The sequence below is a fragment of the Heptranchias perlo genome, chromosome 4 (genome assembly GCF_035084215.1).
Source record: "Heptranchias perlo isolate sHepPer1 chromosome 4, sHepPer1.hap1, whole genome shotgun sequence".
NCBI lineage: Eukaryota > Metazoa > Chordata > Chondrichthyes > Hexanchiformes > Hexanchidae > Heptranchias > Heptranchias perlo.
This window is the reverse complement of record NC_090328.1, coordinates 96986819-97012840: the sequence shown is the minus strand read 5'-3', so window position 1 is coordinate 97012840 and position 26022 is coordinate 96986819. Positions and strand designations below refer to the sequence as shown.

Here is a 26022-nt window from a genome sequence, read left to right as displayed (position 1 = left end):
GCTTCTGTTTGGTGGGGGGTGGGGGTGTGCGGGACCCATAGCGGAATTCCACTCCCCCAACCCGTGAATTTCAGCTCTATTTTTTTTAAAAACGCAGATAATCTCTATCATACGACTGTGATACATGTGAAATGAACCATTCATCAATCCTATTAACTTGCTTGCTTTTGACTTTGTGAATACCTCTTAAAATTAAAGTAATAAAAAAACTGCCGCCTTGTAACAGCACCTGCAGTGACCTTCAGCAGTTCTTGAGATGTGGGCAGCCCATCGAGTGCCAAGGAGATGATTGTGGTGGGCCCTCTGATTTTAAAGGAAGAATTTGCATTTATATAGCACCCCATAACCTCAGGACATGCCAAAGTGCTCTACAGCCAATGGAGCACTTTTGAAGTGTAGTCAGTGTTGTAATGTAGGGAAACGTGGCAGCCAATTTGCGCACAGCAAGATCCCACAAATAACAATGATAAATGACCAGATAATCTGTTTTTGGTGGTGTTGGTTGAGGGATAAATATTGGCCAAGACACCGGGAGAACTCTACTGCTCTTCTTCAAATAGTGCCGTGGGATCTTTTACATCCACCTGAATATCAGACTGTGTCAGTCAAATCATATTTCCTTTGTCGGACTTTGAAGGATGTTTTTTGCCATTCACTCTAAGTCCTCCATAGCTCATAAATGACTATGGTAAAGATGGAAATAGAACTTAATCACGTGAGGTGGCAGCCCTGCTCGAGTTTTAGGAGCTCTGGAATATCAGAGCCAGGAAACATGTGGCAGCTCCCCAGCAGCTGAGCTGTGAGGCTAGAACATTGTGGCATCAGTTCTCTGACCCACACTCCTTTCGAGCCTAGTACCCTGCCAGCAGTGCAGAGTTGGTGAATTTACCTTTAGAGAACCAGCTGCAGTGCCACAAGATATATAAGCTAAACAAAGGAAATATGAAAGAAGTGATTTCATCCTGAGCAGAGAGTGAATCTCTAAAGCGCAATCATTTACTCCATTTACTTTTGATGTCCTTGTAGCACAGGCCCCACCTGACCCTGACTGGCAACCTCATTCCGAAACTATTGGCTTCCCTCCCCAAGGTTCCTTTGTTCAAATTACGCTCTTCTCATTTTAACTAAACGTATTGCATATGATTGTGTAAGTTCAGGAAAATGTCATCCAGACAGGATTTGAAGGCCAGAGTACAAGCTAACTTTGTGCTGTTGAGATATTTTGTTTAGATGATGTCCATAAGTTTCATTCAGAAGTTTAAGGACTGGAAATGGCATTTACCTGCTATTCTTTAGTACTGTGGTTATTATGCTTTTTGTAAAAGTGGGAAATAAAGAGACTCATCTGAGTCTGTATCAATGCAATTCTGCTTTCAGTGAAAAGTTTATGATCTACTTTGCTGTTTTCATATCTTCACAATCTTCCCTTGGACAATAGTGTGAAGTAGTGGAAGGATTCACAGGCTGATTAACAGTCTGACAGGCCACGACGTGAACGCCCCTTCATGGCTGTAACCATTTTTATACCGGCCGTTAGGGTAGTTAGTACTATACAGTGGGAGGGTTTTATGAGCTCCCACAACTCATATTATCCACTAGTAGAGGATATTAAACAAGATGTACACTCAGAATTAATGTCCACTGTTGTGACACCAAAGTGCAGACTACATGCAGTCTGTATACAGTCCCCATCGCTAACAGCTGGCGCTTTGGTGCTAACATGATTTGCCCGCAATACACATTGGACAGTTTATATGCAGTCCTGGAACTTGGAACACTTGTCATGGCAAGTCGTGAGTATCTAATACTTTTTCCATTGGTATTGCTAACTCTGCCACGCCTTGTGGCACAACATTGTAATGCTCTTAATCTGGTCTTGACATTATTCCTCGCGCTTATGAGCGTGGGAAGTATATAACCTTTTATCATCTTGCTTCTTGGATGGTTTATATGAATTTGATCTCAGCCAAGGTAGCAGGCAAGCTTAATTGCTCCGATAAATACCCTCCTTCATTATATATGTTTATGATAAAAATGAATGTAAAAGTGATCTACATAATTTGCGATTATAGGTCAACAATGGATCACAAACTATAACATGACACCACTTAGAGGAGATTAAGTATATGAGGTAATTTTACCGTAACCAGGCGCAAACTGATAAAGCCGGCACACTTGACAAGCTGTAAGCGGACTGAATATCCATGGTGGGCTCCAAACCTACAGATGTGGTTATATTTAAATTTTGATGGCAAACTGCAGCAGGACAGGACTGTTAATACTTTGGTGGTTTCGGTAACTTTTTTGCACCATCTATAAAACCTGCCTTTGTTTATAGATGCTATACACGCCATTCCTATTGTGTTTAGTACAGGTCAGTGTTCGGTCCTTCTACAATACAGCATCATTTCAGCAAACAGGAAATGATAGATTCTCAAAGTCATCCTTAGGGATGAATAAGGTCCAACATTCAGCTTTCTCTACAGGAATAAACTGAAGACTAGTTGTCTCATTGTATCTGCCTGTGGGTTGAACACCACTCCTTGTGTTATGACAAGCGAGATCTGCAAACAACATTCGTCATCTTTTGTCCCTAATAGAACATTTCTCGTTAGTTCTTGCAGATCTGGCGTAGCATGGAAACTGGACAACCCTCCAGCGAGGCCACTTATCGATGGATCAAATCGAGTTACCTCCACGGTCCAGAACAGGCGAAGAGTTGCATCCATGACAACCCGAATAGCTGCAAGGGTCGAAGGGGGCTGCCATGACAACGGAAGCATTTTCTGTTCCATTCTTTAATGAATGAAAATCAACATTGGTACAGAACGTGCCACAGAAAAAAGATTTAATGCCTCAGTTTGTGTATCAAATGTGTTTTCAGTAATGGACAAGAATCTTGGGGGCACGCCTTTTGTTAACTCACTGCTTTACAGGTTATCTTGGACATAATCTAATTGAATGAACAGCATGACTGTTGACTTTAACCTCCATTTGGAGTTTAATAACATGGTGCAACCCTCTAATAGAAGCTTAAGCTTGCTTATTAAAATTCCTGGTTTCAAACCTCAGTCTGCATTATTAACAGCTGCCAATCTTATCCACGTACTTTGACTCAAGGCCAGTAGGCAACAAGGCCAACTCTTCTACCCTTTGTGTCTTTGCAACTTTCCGAACCTGAATGTTTCCTAACCTGTGACATCTCCCCTAAAGTTTCAACCGACAATGGTTATGAATGGAATTCTAGAGATTTGAGAACCTGCAGAATATTTCATTTTGTGTTAACCAAACTTTTTAATTTTCTTTGTGAAATAGTACTGAACTATTCCTAAAGTTTTATTATTTTTGAGCAAAAGAAGGTTTGAGATCTTGGTTACACTAGACCCTGCTGTATGTGCCTAGATGGACAAAATTTTTTTTTAAAAAAAGGCTTTTAACATTGTACAGTTCCCCTGAATCTCATGATGTGGGAAGGTCTTGGGTTTGATCCCTAGACTGTACTGTTATCTGATCTCAGCGCTATACAGAAGAAGCAATGCTGATGTGAAATCAGCTCCCTGGCAGGGGTCTAGTTTAGAGGTTAAGCTCCACGATGCTGGTCACTTTGCTAATAGTGGAGCTCAAACTGTGGTGTGTCCTGGGTCTACCCAGGTATATGAAAATGTTTAGTGATTTCTGTGAGCGATGTGCTGAAGCTGTTTATAAAGAACTCTTGTATGATTTAGCCACATATAAGACAGTCTTCCCCCCACCCCCCACCCATGCTCTTAATCCATTCACATTCAAGCTCTCAGTGGGGGCTATAGTTTTCTATGGGCCGAAGGACTTATCTCAGTATTGCCATGTGACCCATAAGGAGTAAAATTCAACCTCAACGGGGGCACAAAACAGGTGCTAGCGGATCAGTTGCTTGTTATACACTCAGTCCGATTTAAGGAAAATCAAGAGGGTTGAAGATCGGCCGGGGAGTATAATGGGTGACCGATCAACTACTGTCCGTTTTGCGTCCCAACCAAAACTGAATTGCACCTGCATACAAGTCTCAAATTTTGGTTTAAATTTTGGAGTTCCATTCATTGTTGATCCAATCATTCTCTTTTAAACTTGGCTATACTTGGATTAAGTTTTCAATTCCTAGGTTCTATATTACCATTTAGTAATTTTCCTGAGCCTTCCTGTAGATAGGCAGGTTACTATTAAAATACCACAGCTATTCATTACCTTTTTTCCTGTTGGCTTGTAATGAAAAATAAATATTCTTTTTCTAATCCTGTCACCCATGAAGCCTCTGATTTTACGTTTACAAATTGGTTCTATTTGGACTGTAGGATATGGAACCATCTTGTGTTTCAATGCAAAAAAAAGGAACTTGCATTTTTATAGCATCTTATCCCATCCCCAGGACATCTGAAAATTCACAGCCAATTAATTACTTTTTAAAGTGTAGGCTTGCGGGATGAATGTTGGCCAGGATTGTGGGAGAACTCCCCTGCTCTTGTTCATATAGTGCCATGGGATCAGTTACATGCAACTGAACAGGCAGATGGAGCCTCAGTTTAAAATCTCATCCAAAAGATGGCACCTGCCAACATAGATTATGGGCTCAAATCTCTGGACTACAGCTTGAACCCACCAAGAGGAGAAAGTACTAACGACTGAGCCAAAAAAACAAGTAAATATTTGATATGAGCAGTTACATCAGGTGTATTGAACCTTTCTCCATATTAATGATTCCATCAAGACTTAGCGTCAGAAATAGTAACTGTAGATTGCCTCCTCTGCATGTGTGGTAGTTGATATTCTTCATTTGAAAGGATGCACTGCACTCCATGAGTAAGAAATTAAATGCAATTGGAAATACCTGCAATCTGTAACTCAGAGCCTCCATGTGCCCTTTGTTTATCGCAGGTGGATGTAAAAGATTCTGTGGCACTTTTCAAGAGGAGTTCTCCTGGTGTCCTGGCCAATATTTATCCCTCAAACATCATTAAAACAGATTATCTGGTCATTTCTTTCATTGCTGTTTGTGGGATCTTGCTGTGCACAAATTGGCTGCTTTGTCTACCTAGATTACAGTGACTACATTTCAAAAAAAGTAATTCATTGGCTGTGATGCACTTTGTCCTGAGGTTGTGAAAGGTGCTATATAAAGGCAAGTTCTTGCACTGTACTTTAGGTTGGTCCTCTTCAGTCCCTTCAACCAAAGAAAGCATCTTAGCAAAAAGATGGGTCAATGCCTGTCTTTTAGCAACAAAAGAATGAAGGTTAGAACTCTTTTATTAATCCTACCAAAGGGACATTTCTGCATCGCTTCCAAACACAAACTTCACTTCAGAAGACTGAGGGAAATTTTCCTCTGCCCAGGGAATTCTGTGGTGTGCTGACTGCATGCAATTGTCCTTGATCTGGTAATTATTTGCAGCTTTGGCATTGTGCAGAGAGCTAACCCAATGTGGGATGGAGGAACTGAAAAATGGTAATGAAATTTAAAGGGATGCAGCCATTTAAAGGTAAGGCTAGCTAAAATTGTTACAGCCTATAGAATGCACCTGAACAGGCAGATGGAGCCTCTGTTTAAAATCTCATCCAAAAGATGGCACCTGCCAACGTAGATAAAAGGCAGGTTTTTTAAAAATTCGTTCATGGGATGTGGGCGTCGCTGGCAAGGCCAGCATTTATTGCTCATTCCTAATTGCCCTTAAAAAGGTGGTGGTGAGCCGCCTTCTTGAACCACTGCAGTCCGTGTGGTGAAGGTTCTCCCACAGTGCTGTTAGGGAGTTCCAGGATTTTGACCTAGCAACGATGAAGGAACGGTGATACATTTCCAAGTCGGGATGGTGTGTGACTTGGAGGGGAACGTGCAGGTGATGGTGTTCCCATGTGCCTGCTGCCCTTGTCCTTCTAGGTGGTAGAGGTCACGGGTTTGGGAGGTGCTGTCGAAGAAGCCTTGGCGAGTTGCTGCAGTGCATCCTGTGGATGGTACACACTGCAGCCACTGTGCCCCGGTGGTGAAGGGAGTGAATGTTTAGGGTGGTGGATGGGTAAAATGAAGTTAAAAGATACCCAATATGGGAGCACAATAGAGTCTGAGTGACAATGTGGGCATCATATACAAGCTGAGTGAGGGGAGTTTGCCCTCTTGAGCACTCCGGGGCATCCTCCCCATAGGTCTGCAGTGCAGCACAGGTTAGGGCTGTGGTGACCTTCACAGCCACTCAGGGCCATGCTTATGGTAAGGTTTGGCTTGAAGGACGGATTACTGCTGCCTCTGCTGAATCAGGGCCTGATCACGCAGAGTCCCTGCAGCAAATCCGGGTGAGTGGAATGGGGGCGCCGCCAGTGTTTGCTGGTGGGAGGGTAACAGCAGGTGGGCACAATCCACGTGTGGTGAAACCTCCCACCTGGCGTTCTGCTGCTTCCCCCCTCTTCCTCTCGAAAACAAAGACAATGGCATTCTTGTAGGATGAGGATGGGATTGGGCTTGGCTATGATGCCTTCCATAGTAGAATAACCCACTAACATGCCATTAACAAAAGGTCACTTGGGTAAGGCAGTGGAAGATGAGAAGGGACTATTAATTACAGCTCAGTGAAAGTTGGGCTCTTCAGCAGCACAGGGCAGAAATTTGGATGGGAAAACAAATTAAAATCTTTTACCAGTAAAATGTTATTCTCTATCTATGTTTCCCTCCAGAAATAAAAGATTTTTAAATGTTTTTTTTTAAAATCACACTGAAAAGTTATTCCGATGGGTCAGTTGATGAATCAAATTAGAATCTGTAAAGACGCTATCTGTCTGCCTTTCTATCTGTCTCCCTCGTTGCCTCACATGTTTTAGCAATTTAGGATCTGTGTCTTAGAGTTATAAAGAATTAAGTTACCTTTTCTAACCATCAACCAAACACGGGTGAATAATTAGTTGGCTGGTATTCTATTTTGAAAACCAAACTAACATCAACTTTCTTTCCCCCTCAGCTTAATGCACTCAAGTTTTGGAATACACAATTAAAGCTACAACAGGAGTGTAATCAGAACTACCCACTTTCTCATTCTCTCTCATACACACCCTCACGTTAAAAACAAAAGATTTTGAAATGTGATTTCTCGTTTCTCAAAATTATTTGAAGAAAACCTACTGAATTGTACTGATGGATCCTGGGAAATGCACAGTCCAAATTCAGCTCATTGCATCACAGCTCTGGGCAAAAATAGCAAGTCCAAGCCTGGCCTTTTGAGAGAGGCTAAGGTCTTCAAGTAAAAGCTTTAATTAAGAGACATAAAAGATAAGTCAGTGGATACATTTAATCATGTTATTGTGAAATATGTATTTCTAAAATTTAGTTTAAACTCTTATTTTGGGCATTAGAAATTTCAGTTAGAGAAAAAAATTCAGAAAGCATTTTGAGTAATTTGTGGGAACCAAGTGGCTAGATCACACAATCTCAGGATGATATAGTCTCACTATAAAATAGCAGCTAATGTGTTTCTCACAGTGCGACACCTCTAACACTGAAAAAACTTATCACTGCGCCATCTGCAGGAGTAATAGGTACTGCGGGTACTTATAATATGTTTTCAATAAAACACGTGCCCCATGTACTGAATTTAATACAATAGATAGCATTCATCAAGGTGAGGGTATCAATATTGAGGAATGGAACACTCCTGTTACCCAGTGTCAGAACTACAGGTTACCTATAATGCACCCCAGGGATAATTTTCAACCTCCACTGCCAGGGCAGAAATTTGGCAGAGCAGATTGCTCGCCTGTTGTAGAACCTGACCGATCTTCATCCCACTGAAATCGGGCGGGTTCTACAGTGGGGAGGCGATCCAGTCCGCCAGATTATCACCGTGGCAGTGAAGGTGAAAACTGGCCTCCCCCCCCACTTCACTACATCCATCTGATCCCTGATGTGCCCCCTCAACGCACCTGATGGTCTCAATGCTTTTCCTCAAAAAGCATGAGGTTGCTCACTCTCTGCCTCTTTTCTCTCTCTCTAAAATGTGTAGGAAGGTTCAGCCTGCATGAATGCATACCAGGAATCTAGGATGGGAGCTTCCAAACTTAAACACAATTTTAAAAACTGCCTTAAGTATTCTACTGAATTGCCCTTTTTTCTAAACCTTAAAAAACCTGTAATTTCCTTTGTCACACAATCCTTTGATTTAGAATTGTTTGGTTAGAGGCAGTCTGTAAGAAGATTGCAGCTAGTGCACAATTCCCGTTCCTGTGACATTGAAAATGAGGAGGGCTGTTCGCTATCCATTGTCGCCATTCATATCACAGGAACAGGACTCCTTGAATGGCCATATCTTTATAACATCTAAATCAAAAGCAAAAGTATGTGATATTTCAGAAGGATAGGAAGAAAGGAAAAGATGGTGTGTAGCTCTGTTAATAAAGGATGAAATTAGTACAGTAGTGAGAAATGATCTTGGCTCAGAAGATCAAGATGTTGAATCAATTTGGGTGGAGGTAAGAAATAGCAAGGGAATGAAATCACTGGCGGGAGCAGTATATAGGTCCCCTAACCGCAGCTACGCTGTAGGGCAAAATATAAATCAAGAAATAATGGGGGCTTGTAAAAAAGGTAGTGCAATAATCATGGGCGATTTTAACTTTCATATAGATTGGACAAAACAAATTAGCAAAAGTAGCCCTGAGGATGAGTTCACAGAGTGTATTTGGGACTGTTAGAACAATACATTGTGGAGCCAACCAAGGAACAGGCCATTTTAGATCTGGTAATGGGTAATGAGACAGGATTAATTAATGATCTCAAAGTAAAGGATCCCTTAGGAAACAGTGATCATAATATAGAATTTCACATCCAGTTTGAGAGTGAGGATCTTGGATCTGAAACTACTGTATTAAACCTAAATAAGGGCAATTACAGTGGCATGAGGACAGAGTTGGCTAAAGTGGACTGGGAAAACAGATTAGAAGGTATGACAATGGATAAGCAGTGGCAGACATTTAAAAAGATATTTTATGACTGTCAACAAAAATATATCCCAGTATGGAGGAAAGACTCCACAAGAAGGGTGCACCAATCATGCCTAACTAAGGAAGTTAAGGACGGTATCAAGTTAAAAGAAAAGGCATTCAACATGGCAAAGATTAGTGGTAAGCCCGAAGATTAGGAAAACTTTAGAAACCAGCAAAGGAGGACGAAAAAAGTAATAAAGAGGGAGAAAATAGATTATGAGAGTAAACTAGTAAGAAATATAAAAACCAACAGTAAGTGCTTTTACAAGTATATAAAAAGGAAGAGAGTAGCTAAAGTAAGTATAGGTCCCTTAGAGGATGAGACTGAGGAAATTATAATGGAAAACAAGGAAATGGCAGAGGCAATGGACAGATATTTTGTATCTGTCTTCACAGTAGAAGACACTAAAAGCATATCAATAATATTAGATAATCAAGGGGCAAAGGGGAGGGAGGATCTAAAAACAATCACTATCACTAGAGAAAAAGTACTAGGCAAACTAACGGGTCTGCAGGCTGACAAGTCCTGGACCCAATGGCTTACATCCGAGGTTCTTAAAAGAAGTGGCTACAGAGATAGTAGATGCATTGGTTGTAATCTTCCAAAATTCACTAGATTCTAGAAAGGTCCCAGCGGATTGGAAAACCGCAAATGTAATGCCCCTATTTAAGAAAGGAGGGAGACAGAAAGCAGGTAACTATAGGCCAATTAGCCTAACATGTCATTGGGAAAATGCTAGAATCGATTATTAAGGAAGTAGTAGAAGGACATTTAGAGACTCAAAATAAAATCAAGGAGAGTCAACATGGTTTTATGAAAGGGAAATCGTGTTTGACAAATTTAGTAGAGTTCTTTGAGGAATGAACGAGCAGGGTGGATAAAGGGGAACCAGTAGATATAGTGTATTTGGATTTCCAAAAGGCATTCGATAAGGTGCCACATAAAAGGTTACTGCACAAGGTAAGAGCTCATAGTGTTGGGGGTTATACATTAGCATGGATAGAGGATTGGCTAACAGAAAAGAGAGTCGGAATAAAGGGTCATTTTCAGGATGGCAATCTGTAACTAGTGGGGTGCCGCAGGGATCAGTGCTGGAGCCTCAACTATTTACAATCTATATCAATGTCTTGGATGAAGGAAGCAAATGTACTGTGGCCAAATTTGCTGATGATACAAAGATAGGTGGAAAAGTAAGTTGTGAGGAGGACACAAAGTGTCTGCAAAGGGATACAGATAGGTTAAGCGAGTGGGCAAAAATTTGGCAGATGGAATATAATGTGGGAAAATGTGAAGTTATCCACTTTGATAGGAAGAATAAAAAAGCAAAATATTATATAAATGGAGAAAGACTACAGAATGTTGTGGTACAGAGGGATTTGGGTGTCTTTGTACATGAAACCCAAAAGGTAGTATACAGGTGCAGTAGGTAATTGGGAAGGCAAATGGAATATTGGCCTAAATTTCAAGGGGGTGGAGTATAAAAGCAGGGAAGTACTGCGTGCAGTTTTGGTCCCCTTATTTAAGGAAGGATATACTTGCATTGGAGGCAGTTCAGAGAAGGATCACTAGGTTGATTCCGGGTATGGAACGGTTTTCTTATGAGGAAAGATTGAGCAGGTTGGGCCTATATTCCCTGGAGTTTAGAAGAATGAGAGGAGATCTTATTGAAACACATAAGATTCTGAGGGGGCTTGACAGGGTAAATGCTAAGAGGATGTTTCCCCACATAGGGGAATCTAGAACTAGAGGGCATAGTCTCAGAATAAGGGGTCGCCCATTTAAGTCAGAGATGAGGAGAAATTTCTTCTCTCAGAGGGTTGTGAACCTTTGGAATTCCTTACCCCAAAGAGCGGTGGAGACTGAGTCATTGAATACATTCAAGGCTAAGTTAGACAAATTTTTGATCAGCAAGGGAGTCAAAGGATATGGGAAACAGGCGGGAAAGTGGAGTTGAGGCCAGAATCAGATCAGCCATGATCTCATTGAATGGCGGAGCAGGCTTGAAGGGCCAAATGGCCTACTCCTGCTCCTATCTCTTATGTTCAAAATACTGCGGATGCTGGAAATCTGAAATAAAATCAGAAAATGCTGGAAAAGGTCAGCAACTGAAGAAGCATCTGTGGAGAAAGAAACAGAGTTAACATTTCAGGTCAAAGACCTTTCGTCAGAACTGGAAGATGTTAAAGAGTTAAAGTTTTTAAGCAAGTACAGAGCCAGGATAAAGGGGAGGGGAGGGGAGGAAAGAACAAAAGGGAAGGTCTGTGAAAGAGTTGAGGGCAAAAGAGATTAAATGATAAAAGGGACAATGGTGCAAGGCAAGGAAGGTGGGAATGGGACAGGTTAAGAAATAAAAGATGGGTCTGGAGTAGCTGTAAATGGCAACAGCAGAGCCATTAACAGCACTTGCTTTTCGAAAAAATGGGAGCAGTGGTTATGATATGAAGTTCATAGAATCATAGAAAGGTTACAGCACGGAAGGAGGCCATTCGGCCTATCGAGTCTGCACCAGCTCGATGCAAGAGAAATCCAGCTAGTCCCACTCCCCCGCCCTAACCCCGTTGCTCTGCAAATTTTTTACTTTCAAGTACTTATCCAGTTCCCTTTTGAAGGCCATGATTGAATCTGCCTCCACCACCCCTTCAGGCAGTGCATTACAGATCCTAACCACTCGCTGTGTGAAAAAGTTTCTCCTTATGTCACCTTTAGTTCTTTTGCCAATCACCTTAAATCTATGCCCTCTGGTTCTTGACACATCCGCCAATGGGAACAGTTTCTCTCTATCTACTCTGTCTAGACCCTTCATGATTTTGAATACCTCTATCAAATCTCCTTGCAACCTTCCCTGTTCCAAGGAGAACAATCCCAGCTTCTCCAGTCTATCCACGTAACTAAAGTCCCTCATCCCTGGAATAATTCTAGTAAATCTCTTCTGCACCCTCTCTAAAGCCTTGACATCTTTCCTAAAGTGCGGTGCCCAGAACTGGACACAATACTCCAGCTGTGGCCGAACGAGTGTTTTATAAAGGTTCTTCATGACTTCCTTGCTTTTGTACTCTGTGCGTCTATTTATAAAGCCCAGGATTCCGTATGCTTTTTTAACCACTTTCTCAACCTATCCTGTCACCTTCAATGATTTGTGTACATATACCCCCAGATCTCTCTGTTCCTGTACCCTTTTTAGAATTGTGCCCTCTGGTTTATATTGCCTCTCCTCGTTTCTTCCTACCGAAATGTATCACTTCGCATTTTTCTGTGTTAAATTTCATCTGCCACGTGTCCGCCCATTCCACCAGCCTGTCTTGAAGTCTATCACTACCCTCCTCACTGTTCACTACCCTTCCAAATTTTGTGTTATCTGCAAATTTTGCAGCTTAGTTAATGAAATCAATGTTGAGTTCCATCCTTTCAGGTGTCAAGGACCACAAGCTTCAATAACTCTTAGATACCAACACCCCTCCTGATCCTCCTTCCCCTTCATTTTCCTCTGACCCCATCCCTCCCTCCAATCTCACCCTTTGTCGTGTTTTCACCGTCCCCTCTGGCCTTCCCCTCTCTGACCCCGAATGATCAGTCCTCAGCAAAAGCCTTAAGCTTCATCCCCTTACTCCCCCACCTCAATGAATTTCGAGCTCGACACGATGCTGAGCTCGTCTTCCGTTGCCTTTGCCTCCACACCCACTTCTTTGGCCAGGAGTCTTCCCCCCCGCACAGTGGACCCTTTCTCCCGTCTTCAGAATTCTCGTTCCACCTGGACCCCTCCCTCTAGCCTCTTACCCTCTTGATCTTTTCATTGCGATCTGCCGGCGTGACATCGGCTGTCTCTATTTCTCTACTCCTCTCACTCACTCTAACCTACCTCCCTCTGAACTTGCAGCACTCCGTTCTCTCAGGTCCAACCCTGACATTGTCATTAAACTTGCTGACAAGGGCAGCACTGTTGTTGTGTGGCGAACAGACCTTTACCTTGTGGAGGATGAACGCAAGCTTTCTGACACCTCCTCCTACCACCCCCTGAACCATTATCCCACTGCCAAACATCAAGCCATAGTTTCCCAGAACGTCACTGACCTTATCTGCTCTGGAGATGTTCCCCCCACGGTCTCCAGCCTCATAGTCCCCCCAACCTCGCACGGCCCGCTTCTACCTCCTTCCCAAGATCCACAAACAGGACTGCCCCGGGAGACCCATTGTCTCAGCCAGTTCTTGCTCCACGGAACATATTTCTTCCTATCTTGACTATTTTTTCTCCCCTTGTCCAGTCTCTTCTGACCTACATCCGTGGCTCTTCTGATGCCCTCCACCACTTTAACAGTTTCCAGTTCCCCGGCCCTAACCGTCTCCTTTCCACCATGGACGTCCAGTCCCTCTACATCTCCATTTATTATTTATAACATCTAAACTTTAGAACAATTGAGCCAACGCCATCAAAAGACAGATTGGTCATTCAATTATTTGCTGCTTGTGGGACCTTGTATGCAAATTAGCCCGCAGTCACCCACATAACGACAGTGGCTGTGCTTCAACAGTAATCCCTCATTTGTGAAGTGCTTCGGGATGTCCCGAGGGCCTGATAAGGGTCTATATAATGCAAGTTCTGTCTTTTTTCCTACGGGCAATTCAATTTAACATAACTAAAAAGCTGTGTTTTCTTATAAAATACACGTGGCCTGATGACAGCATATTACTGAACACAGTGCCATAGGGAGTTAGTGCAAGGGTTTATGCTATTGAATCCCTATCTGGTGAGTCCTTTCTATTGACTGAACCACCAAGCAAGATGCATTTCCACATGGAGGAAAAACAAGAGACATTTTAAGCTGTGTTGCTTTCCTGTACCACCTAGTAAATGGTCACAGAGCAGCATGCATAGAGACCTGAGCCAGGTCTGTCCACCTCTTGGTCAAGGTTTGGCTTGTGAAACTGGAGAGAAAACTATTTTTAAAAAGCAGGGGGAGGGGCATTTATATAGCACCGTTCACATCCTCAGGATGTCCCAAAGCGCTTCACAGCCAATTAAATACTTTTGAAGTGCAGTCACAGTTGTGCAGGCAAACATAGCAGCCAGTTTGTACACAGCAAGATCCCACAAATAGGAAATTAGATAAATGACCAGGTAATCTGTTTTTTTGGTGGTGTTAGTTCAAATGTTATAAAAATCTCAAATGGGAAGAGAGCTTCCCAAACATTATTACACCTACCTGCCATTAGTCAGTACAGTGAACTTCTTTGTATATTAGTAGGATATCCATAGATTTTACTGGGACCAAGTTTTGACCTCGACATTGAGATCCTTAGATACCTTTAGTTATGCAGCTACAGGAATGATCTGTTTGATAGGGTTGTGTTTGATGATATAAATAATACTAAAGACATGAGGCACGAATCACAAAGCATCCGTCACCTTTGTTTTTAAATTCAACATCTCTCACTTTAGCTCAGCTAAAACATGACAGTGATACAACACAGGAATACAATGCACAATTATAGTATATTATACAGCAATTTATTTTTGCCTCAGATTTTCTTCCTCCAATGAAGGCGCTGACACTTGCTGGGATACAGTTCCACCGGTGTCAGCGGCCCTTTAGCAGCTGACTCACAGGCGAGGGTGCTACCAACTGAGCCAAGGCTGACACCTCACAGAAATGGTAAATCTGGAAGATTACTCTAAATTAAACCAAGACAACAGGACAAGGGGGCATAGGGTCAAACTGCTGAAAGTCAAACTAAGGACTGATTTCAGGCAGTTCTTCACACAATCCATCGACACACGGGATGGATAAGGCAGCGGGGGCAGCAGAAGCTGTGGAAACATTTAAGAAATATTTGAATGCTGTGACGGTGGGGGGTTATGGGGGGAGTCTATGGGGTTTTTTTTCGTGGATGGTGGATGAATGGGGTTCCTCATCCATATCAATCTTACGACTCTGCCCCACATATTTAAATCCTGAGGCAAAACTCTGCAAAATTTGCCACAGACCCCCAAAAGTAATTGAGCAAAAATCCAGAATATCGAGCCGTACCTTATTCAATGTCAATCTACTACCAAACATCACCAAGAAACAAACAGCTGGGTCTCAGTATAACCATGTCAGCTTTAATTGAGTTGATGAATAAATGATGTAAAGGGGTGTAAAGTGACCAGTTTGTACAAATTCTGATCGAAGCATTGCATTTCCTGACAAACTAGCAGTGTAACCACTGGGAATCAAATGGACAAATACTCAACTCCACATGAACTATTCAGCTGTATTTTGAAGTTTAAATAAGAAAGTCACAGACATATTTAAATGGTAAACTTTTAACTCATAATTTAAAGCACTTATTACATCTTAATCGCACTGTAAGGTTGATACCTGGGTCCTCCTATTTAAAATAAAAATATTTGCTGATGTAGTTACCAACTCTTCATACCAGACAGGGTTCCTCTGGTTAGAGATTCTTCACACATGCCCCTTTGTGGACTCAGAGGCTGCTTTCACTCTAGGGTTATGTGTCTCTGGTTACAATTTTTTCATGTCATTTTCTTCCTTTTGTGACCACGAAGTGTACTTTGCACAACCAATGGTAAGGTGAGAGTCGCTATTTTATGATCCTCTGCAGCAACACCGGGAATATCCACTTTTTTCTTTGTGATCTTTAAACCCATCGCTCTTGCAATGTCCAAAATTCTGGGAAGTACAACAAAACAGCCGTTGAGAAACAAACAGCTTTTGCACCATTCTCTACATTAACCAAAAGTGAAATAGAGATATACGAAAACAGTTAACGGCACGTGCAAGGAGATATTTTTTTTATTCGTTCATGGGATGTGGGCGTCACTGGCAAGGCCAACATTTATTGCCCATCCCTAATTGCCCTCAAGAAGGTGGTGATGAGCCACCTTCTTGAACTGCTGCAGTCCGTGCGGTGAAGGTTCTCCCACAGTGCTGTTAGGTAGGGAGTTCCAGGATTTTGACCCAGCGATGATGAAGAAACAGTGATATATTTCCATGTCAGGATGGTGTGAGACTTGGAGGGGCACGTGCAGGTGGTGTTGTTCCCATGTGCCTGCTGCCCTTGTCCTCCTAGGTGGTAGAGGTCGCGGATTTGGGAGGTGCTGTCGAAGAAGCCTTGGCGAGTTGCTGCAGTGCATCCTGTGGATTGTACACATTGCAGCCGCAGCGTGCCGGTGGTGAAGGGAGTGAAGGTTAGGGTGGTGGACGGGATGCCAATCAAGCAGGCTGCGTTGTCCTGGATGGTGTCAAGCTTCTTGAGTGTTGTTGCAGCTGCACCCATCCAGGCAAGTGGATAGTATTATATCACACACCTGACTTGTGCCTTGTAGATGGTGGAAAGGCTTTGGGGAGTCAGGAGGTGAGTCACTCGCCACAGAATACCCAGCCTCTGACCTGCTCTCGCAGCCACAGTATTTATATGGCTGGTCCAGTTAAGTTTCTGGTCAATAGTGACCCCCAGGATGTTGATGGTGGGGGATTCGGCGATGGTAATGCCGTTGAATGTCAAGGGGAGGTGGTTAGACTCTCTCTTGTTGGAGATGGTCATTGCCTAGCACTTGTCAGGCGCGAATGTTACTTGCTACTTATCAGCCCAAGCCTGGATGTTGTCCAGGTCTTGCTGCATGCGGGCTCAGACTGCTTCATTATCTGAGGGGTTGCGAATGGAACTGAACACTGTGCAATCATCAGCGAACATCCCCATTTCTGACCTTATGATGGAGGAAGGTCATTGTTGAAGCAGCTGAAGATGTTTGGGTCTAAGAGAGTTCCAAACTTCTACCACCCTGTGTGTGTAGAAGTGTTTTCTAATCGCACTCCTGAAAGGTCTGGCTTTAATTTTTAGACAGTGCCCCCTTGTCCTAGAATCCCCAACCAGTGGAAATAGTTTCTCTCTATCCATCCTATCTGTTCCCCTTAATATCTTATAAACTTCGATCAGATCAGCCCTTGACCTTCTAAACTCTAGAGAATACAACCCCAATTTGTGTAATCTCTCCTCGTAACTTAACCCTTGAAGTCCGGGTATCATTCCAGTAAACCTACGCTGCACTCCCTCCAAGGCCAATATGTTCTTCCAAAGGTGCGGTGCCCAGAACTGCTCACAGTACCTCCAGGTGCGGTCTAACCAGGGTTTTGTATATTTACATCGAAACTACGGCACAGTAACAGGCCTCTCCAATGCCTCTACATCTTTTTTTATAATATGGAGTCCAGAACTGTGCACAATACTCCGAGTGTGGTCTAACCAAGGTTCTATACAAGACTAACATAACTTCTTTGCTTTTCAATTCTATTGTGCAACTGAATTATTGGATAAATGCAATCTTTTGCTCACCATGGTAGGGGGGTTCAAAGTCCCCAATGAGGTCGATAGATTTTTGTTGGATAAGGGTATCAAGGATTACGGAGCAAAGGCAGGTAAATGGAGTTGAGATACTGATCAGCCAGGATAAAATGCATACATACTATGGAGCCTCGCATGTAGACAATGTAGGATTTAGAGTGGGGAGTTACAAACCTGAAACTGTTAAGAGGTGGGTGAAGGTACATGTCACAACAGGACATGCAGCCATCTTTTATGGTCAATATGACATTCAGTGGCTCTAAGCTAACATTACACAGGTATTAATAACTTCAAAAATTCAGGGCAGGGAACCGTGAAAATTGCCGAACTGCTGAACATTCTAAGTCCTAGTTATTAGTAAGTTTAAGATACTGTAAACTTCAAACTTTTAATTACAGAGCTATCCAATTAGTCTCAGTTCCCTGCTCTTTCCCCATAGCCCTGTACATTCTTTCCCTTCAAGTATTTATCCAATTCCCTTTTGAAAGTTACTATTGAATCTGCTTCCACTACCCTTTCAGGCAGTGCATTCCAGATCATTACAACTCACTGCATAAAAAAATGTTTCTTCATATTGCCTCTGGCTCTTTTGCCGATCATCTTAAATTTTGTCCTCTGGAGAATAGCTACACAGCAAGTAAGGCTTAACTGAACAATTTCATTTCTTTATACAAATTATCTACATTCGCACATGCAGATGTCAAAAAGCATTTAAAATGTACTACTAATCCACTATTGATTGCTGCAGGGAGCCATTCAAAAAGATATGGAGCAGGAGGCACTGTGTAACAGATTAAAAAAAATTAAACTACATTTAAACTTTATCCTACTTTATACAAAACTATTACTATTTAGCTACACTTTTTAATAAAACCTTAAAAAAATCTGAAAATTGCGTATAATAAGCTAGCACAGCAAGGTCCCACGAATAGCAATGTGATAATGACAAGATAATCTGTTTTACTGATGTTGGTTCAGGGATAAATATTGGCCAGAACACAGGGGAGAACTCCTCTGCTCCTCTTCAAAATAGTGCCAATGTTTTACATCCACCTGAGGGAGCAGACGGGGCTTCGGCTTAACATCTAATGCGAAAGATGGCATCTCTGCCTGTGGCGCTCCCTCAGATCTACATTGGAGTGTCAGCCTTAATTTTGTGCTCAAGTCCCTTGAGTGGCTGACACGTACTGCTTGCTATTAAATGGGCTGCTCTTTCCCATCTGCACTGCTTGCTATTAAATGGGCCGTTCTTCCGATCTGCACTGCTTGCTGTTAAATGGGTTGCTTGTTGCTTTCTATATTGCTTGCTAGTAACTGGGCCGTTCCTTCCCATCTGCATTGCTTTCTATTAAATGGGCTGCTCTTTCCCATCTGCACTGCTTGCTATTAAATGGACCGTTCTTTCCCATCTGCACTGCTTGCTATTAGATGGACCATTCTTTCCCATCTGTACTGCTTGCTATTAAATGGTCCATTCTTTCCCATCTGTACTGCTTGCTATTAAATGGACCGTTCTTTCCCATCTGTACTGCTTGCTATTAAATGGACCGTTCTTTCCCATCTGTACTGCTTGCTATTAAATGGACCGTTCTTTCCCATCTGTACTGCTTGCTATTAAATGGACCGTTCTTTCCCATCTGTACTGCTTGCTATTAAAGAGGCTGCACTTTCCAATCTGTACTGCTTGTTATTAATTGGGCTGTTCTTTCCAGGCTCCAGTGCTTGCTATTAAATCAATATATGGGGCTGAATCAAACTAGGAGCAAAATTAGGCAAAATACAAATTCTCCACCATGAACAGGGTTCACATGCAATGCCAGGCAGCGACACGTTATGTTAAGGAGACCCCTGTTAATGACATCTAGCAACTGTGGGCCTTGGTTAATTTATAACCCTCTAGAGATTCAATTCAGCTTTTCCAGAATGAATGTAGGACAGAGCCGGAGGTCATACAGAATCAAACAGAAATCTTACACCAGTGTTGTAGCATATTGGTGTGCCAAAGCCTGTGTGTCACAGAATTCAAAGGGCATACTTGCAATTCCTCATATGGTAAGCTCCCAACCTTGGCCTACCAATCAGTTGGGAGGCATCACTGAAAGGTAAGGAGGAGAAATCTGAGGCTAAGTTATCCTAGGTTACTCTTGCACATATCCTGGAGCTGGTTACCAAATAACCAATACAAGCCAAGACCTCAGACAAGGTCAGGTACCTGCCCTCTTGATAGTAATAACCCGAGGGGAGGAAATAACTGCAAAACATGGCAACTAAAACACTTAAAGGAAAATAACCTTACCTATTTTCACTGATCTTCAAATCTCGCTGTAGATATGTGAGGTCAGTTTGAAAACTGTTGATGTGTAAAGCCAGTGCAATAATGTATGCCACTATCTTAGCTTTCATGGAGGATGGCATTACATTTTTTATACTGAAAGCAAAGACAGTAGGAGTTGGTTAGATACAAGGCTTGAAGACAAAATTTCACACAGCAGCCACCTTTGCAAAATCCTTTTTTCATTACTTGTCATAGAGCTTCTACCAGCCAAATCTGACGTTTGTTAGGCAGCCCGTGACCGCGGGCCGAGGAGACAGTTTGCCACGTGACCGCGGGCCGAGGAGACAGTTTGCCACGTGACCGCGGGCCGAGGAGACAGTTTGCCACGTGACCGCGGGCCGAGGAGACAGTTTGCCACGTGACCGCGGGCCGAGGAGACAGTTTGCCACGTGACCGCGGGTCAAGGAAACAGTTTGTCACATGATCCTACAAGAAACTGGCCTTTGGTCCCATGTCAAATAGGAGCCCAAAATTTGAGGTACTATAAGCTGATTGACATAAGAATGAGCAGAACATATTACCCACAAATAGGTGGCATTAGTAGGTAATATGATTAGAGACAGAGCATTCAGACATTGCTGTGCAATGACCATCTCTTCACATGAAGAGAGAAAGAATCTGGGCAAAGAACTGGATATCCCTCCCCCAAGAAACTAAGAAAAAGGGTCTTTTGTCCTTTGACTCGGTCCAACAGCCTGTGTTTATATAACACAAAGAATGTCCACTTCACAATGGAAATAGACAGGGAAACGGAGACAAGAGGCTGGAAGGAGAGATCAGGAGAGGTGACCAAAAGCCTGGTTGAAAAGATGGGTTTTTCAGTAGGCTTTTACAGGTGGAGAGAAATGTAGAGAGGCAGAAGGGTTTTAGGCGGGAGTTTGAGAGATCCCTGAGAAATTATGCAGCTGGCAGGAACTATCAGCTGGGCAAATGAATTGTTACTACTTAGAAACCAACATAAACTTAGTATTGCTACTAGAAGTATAAAAGGGAAGGTTAGAAGAACTTTTTCATGCAAAGAGTTGCTAGAATATGGAATCCATTAAATTTGGCTAATGAAGCCAAGTCAATCACAACATTTAACAGGCAATTAAACTTGAAGAAAAATATTTAAAAGGAACAATGATAGAGCAGGGAAGAGGTATTAGAATAGCTCGATGTGCATCTACAACTGGCAACAGCCTCTTTTCTGTGCTGAAATTTCTGGGATTCTACACTCCAAAATTGTACGGTTAACAGCCTTGACTAAAATTAACTTTTTTTTCTTCTTCAGAAAATATATATTGTTTCAAACTCTGATTTTTAATCCTTTAGGTGTCAAAACACTTCTGTAAACTTTTTGAAGTAGAGGTTTATTACAGGTGGTCTGAATGTTTTCATCTGTACTTCACCTCCACTTACCTTGGAATTAAATTAAATTGTAATAAATTAGGACTGAATGTGTATAGAATGTAATCTCAGCTGTTGAAAGTTGCACATACCAGCTACTCAATGAACTAGAATTTAGACCTTCTTCATCCCACCACCCAACCAAATACAATGAATTGGGATTCAAATTCATAAAGAGGCCAACAAATCAAACAAATATACAAAATTAATACCCAGTTTTATATTATAGTGCTGCTTCTGGCCACTGTAATATAATGAGGCAACGAACATCGCTTCACAAGGTGGTTTCACTTCCTATCTCCCAGAGCAAAGCACGACAGGTGGCAAATGTAAGTGGTTTACTGTCAGGTCCCCAACCTTTGGGGAAGAACTACAAACTCTCAAACACAAATGCAACTGCATCACCAGAGTCACCACCAGTCTCCAACTAAGTTTGAATGAGCCAAATTCAGAACAAAAGGCAGCCACGACATACTGTAGATTAATTATTAGGCAATTAACCGATTAATCCAGAAAACAGGCAACCTGAAAGGAGTTGTTCACATGTATCTATATTGGTAAAGACATGAGAGTATTCTAAAAGAGATGATAATGGATTAAAGGATTAATTTGAATGGCATGATTAATATATGCTAATATATTCATAGACTTTTTTTTAACAACACAATATAAACTTTAAGTGGAATTAAGATCAGCTGATGGCTTTCACCTGCACACTAGTGAGGAGACAAGTTATGCAATATAGGCTCAGAATGCCTTCCATTCTGCCTTGCCTCATCTAGAACAAAATACAGATTTTTTTGTTTTCATTTATAACATAAACACAAACTCCCTGATTCCTCAGCACTTCCGGATATTCAGCGCAGCAATGAAGGAAAAGCAGGATAAAAGATCTGGAAACAATGTTCTAAGTGTAACAATGGTGCTTTCCAAAGAGGCTGCAAGCTTTTTTCTTTTATTATGCTGTAGAAAATGCTAATGGTGCTGGTGATGTCCGGGGCTTGTTATTTGAACAATCTTCTGTACTTGTAAAAATTTATACCATTCTCCTCCTTCAGAAGAAGCTTAACTACTTTAAACATACTTACCGTCCATTGTTGTAAGTCAGGACTGTGAAATTTTTCATCAAACTGTTTTTTACAACATCTGCAACATCACTCCCAAGGGAACCTGAAGCAGAGAATTTTAAAAATTGTATGTGAATATGAAGTTTAGTTAGGAACAGACTGCTCACATTGTAAAAATACAGCACTAGATCACATTTATTTTTGGAATATCATAAATGATTCAAATGCACACACAGAAAATTACATTTTTAACATCTGTATACACTAATACATATCTAGCACAAACAACTTACACCGTAGCCATTTTCACTTTTTAAAAACATTACAATCATCCTTTGTGTCAAGTCAGACGACAATGGATACCTCAGAGTGATTGACAAGGCACGAACCTAACCAAGGATTTTCAGATGGTGAGAACAAAGCTTAAGTAGTTTATAACCGTCGTCTGAACTCGAGATAAAATTATAATTCCGAAATGTTTCAGGCCATTGCTTTAAAAAAAATTCATCGGATGGTTTTATTCAAATGAGTTTATTTATGCCAACAGCAACTCTTTCGTGACAATATACAATGATTGGCAAACTGAAGGACAATCATTGGAGGTTTATCAAGAAAATGTGGGACAAAATAATTGACATTTAGCTCAGTACTTGTCAAGTTACTGAAATTGTTTCCCTCCATTGAACAGCTGCTGAAAACTGAATATTTTCCTACAACATAACACCTTTGAAAATATGTCAAAGCACAAACTATTTGAGACAGACTGGGATTTTCCGAGATATTGCAAAGGAAAGCTTATCCCAGAAGAGATGGTTGCAGAAACCTTCTTGAAAAGCCAAAAAAAAGGAAAAGTGATTGAGTGTTAACAGCTTAATGAGTTCCTTCAGGAACAGAGACCTCTTCTGAAGTTATTAATCTGGTACAAAATGACAAACTGAATTACATTCAGAATTGAAAAAAATAATTCTGTTATGAAACATTACTCCTGTGACTCACAAAAAGCTTAGAAACGTTGGTCTGCCTCAGGCATTTCACAGTAGCTTTGTGGGCTGTGCACAGCAGCTGCTACTTCAACTTTTTGAGTATCTTAGAATCATAAGTTACAGCACGGAAGGGGAGGCCATTCGGCCCATCGAGTCCACGCCGGCTCTATGCAAGAGCAATCCAGCTAGTCCCATTCCCCCGCCCTTTTCCTGCAAATCTTTTCCTTTCAAGTACTTATCCAGTTGGAAGGCTTTTGAAAGGTTAAAAGATACTCAGCATCTATCTTATACCATGAGAAAGAAAGATTTTCTTTACACTTCAAATGCTGATTAAGTCCCAAATGCCAAATTAGTACCAAACAGAAAATACTGACATTTATAAAGAATCACTGTAATCGTGTCACATGGCTGAATCCTGATAAACGAATAATAAACTTTCTGATTCAAGCAGTAGATTTCTCAGTATCAGCTTCTATGTAAGCGTGAATGAGGATGGCATGTTGGAACTACACAAGGGTCTACAGGTGTGGAATTCTCCTGATTACATTTTGGACGGGGGCTGGAAGACCAAATCCAGAGTCAACCACAAAAACCTGTGAAGAATTTCACTCAATCCTGTGGGCATGTTTTGGTGAAATCTGTGCAGATATTTATGAAAGCTACAACAATATTCACACAAACCTAAACATGCTTTCTTGGCAATAAAATCAACATATATTTTAAAGTATTAAAAAAGCACGTGGAAGTAATGGTGCAGAGGACATTAACACTGTCCTTTCAGCCGTCACCTGGGTTGAACCCAAGCCCAAACTAATTGGATCTGCTAGATGAAGGGTCTTAAGCAAATTGATGTTGAGTAGGCTTAATACATCTCCCAGCAGACAATTCAAAACTACTCAAAAATCAACTAAAATTACAAGACATATTAATTTTTTGAGCACATGTTCTTGGGGCAAGGAGCTCAAAAATTCTTATCTTAATTATGGAAATTAAGAATGAGTTGACCGAATTTTCTATGACCGCAAATTTGTCTCCAGTTGAGTCGATCACACGGTTCAAATACAACATCCTGGTACCACACTGTAGACTACAAAAACAGTCAGCATGACCCTCCCAGTTTGCATCCATTTATCACTTGCCCTGAAGATCATACACTAGATTTGAATCAAGGATGTCAGTACTTCAGTGACTGCTCTACGTGGTAATAAACTAGAGGCAGCATTTGAGACTTGGGATTTAATACATTCGCAAAACGCACAATGCCAACGACTCATCTTACACCCACTCTGTTTCGTATCCCGCTCATTAGATCTGCTTCTAAGTCACTTCCACCATCTTCCAAGTCTCCCTGCTCCATCTGACTCCTGGAAAGCAGTTCTACTTCACCTTACACTCCCAGGAAATGAGCTCGAGAACTTTGGAGAAATGTTATTGGAAGGCTGACCTTGAGCTATAAAAGATCGAGCTTCTATTTATAAAGCGCTGTTCACATTCTCAGGACCTCCCAAAGTGCTTCACAACCAATAAATTACTTTTGAAGTGCAGTCACTGCTGTTTTGTAGGCAAACACAGCAAGGTCCCACAATGACCAGATAATATGTTTGCTGATGCTGGTTGAGGGATAAATGTTGGCCAAGACATGAGGGGAACTCCCCTGCTGTTATTCGATTTTTTTATGTCCACCTGAACAGACAGATGGAGTCTCAGTTTAATGTTTCATCAAGAGATTGCACCTCTAACAGTGCAGCACTCCCACAGTAAAGCACTGAAGTGTCAGCCTAGATTATGTGATCAAGCCCTGGAGTGGTGCTTGAACCCATGACCTTTAACTCAGAGTGCTATCACTGAGTAAAGCTGACACAATAACTATTACCACTGCAGGTAACAGACCAGCTTTGTAGCATTGGGGACGCAGGAAAGCTAATAAATCAGCACAAAAGCTAAACTTATGAAAATCAGCAACAATTTCCCAAATCATTACATTTACACATGCTAATCCAATCAATAATTAGACATCTGGAAAGTTGCTTTTTAGTCACTCTATAGCACAGCTGTAATCATTAGTTCACGCACTTCTAACTAATATTCTAATTGTCTGTAGACATTTTGTGCAGTGAGCTAACGCAGGCAGTGCAAACTGATCACAACAGCAATCATACTGTGGCATTATATGATTACAAAACAAAAATGATATGGCCTATTACTATCAACAAAGGGGTGAGCATTTTAACTTTGCTGGGACAAAGTGAAATCTATTGGAAATTAAACTGGATACAAGATCCACAAAGAAAGTACAAGGTTCGTGACTGGCAAAGTTTAACTGAATCATCTGAAAATTCAAATAGGTAGAATCCACGAGTGCAGTATCTGTAGATTCCTGATCTTGATCATGACTCTCTGCAACCTCATAATATTTCAACCTAGGCTCAAATCAGTACTTTTATACTATGCAACCAATGAGAATGTTGTCCTTGGATCAGGAGTGGGGCATTTATCCAGATTCCAATGTGTATGATTTTGTTGCACAATTAGTGCTAAAGCTCTCAATGCGCTCAAGTCTGATTCTTAGAACTGATTTAACGCACATTTGTCAGTCTTTAGTATCACTGACAAAAATACAAGAGACGGAAAGATGAGTTTTACCTTTGTGCTTGAATTCGTGGTTTTTTAAGTTGTGCAATCTGATCAGAATCTGTAGGTAAAACAGGCAGTGACCGTTATGATCACTTTTCTCATCCTGAGGTAATGATTTAAGTGTTTCCAGAACAAAGGAGGAGTAGCTAAAAATAAAGAATAAAACAGCAATAGATCATTGCTTAAATAATATCATGTTGCAAACCATTTCTTCCGCCTGCAGGTTCAAGCACCTTTTCGAACCCTGATTTCCTTAAAAAGTTTAATAGTATGCAACAA

General features: G+C 41.5%; 2 protein-coding genes across 2 annotated transcripts in view; one reads left to right on the top strand and one right to left on the bottom strand.

Annotated features, from left to right (window-relative positions):
* Positions 1–4268, top strand: part of fbxo10 (F-box protein 10) — a 66456-nt gene extending 62188 nt beyond the window's left edge. Inside the window, exon 11 of the mRNA XM_067983356.1 lies at positions 2616–4268. Coding sequence (XP_067839457.1) covers positions 2616–2802 — 187 coding nt within the window. The 3' untranslated portion in view covers positions 2803–4268. The remainder of the gene's footprint in view (positions 1–2615) is intronic.
* Positions 4269–15067: 10799 nt separating this feature from the next.
* The window catches only part of polr1e (RNA polymerase I subunit E), a 36815-nt gene continuing 25860 nt past the window's right edge, over positions 15068–26022 (bottom strand). The window contains exons 9-12 of the mRNA XM_067983355.1: positions 25753–25889; positions 22148–22229; positions 19632–19763; positions 15068–15663 (exon numbers count right to left, since the gene is read on the bottom strand). Coding sequence (XP_067839456.1) covers positions 15507–15663; positions 19632–19763; positions 22148–22229; positions 25753–25889 — 508 coding nt within the window. The 3' untranslated portion in view covers positions 15068–15506. The remainder of the gene's footprint in view (positions 15664–19631; positions 19764–22147; positions 22230–25752; positions 25890–26022) is intronic.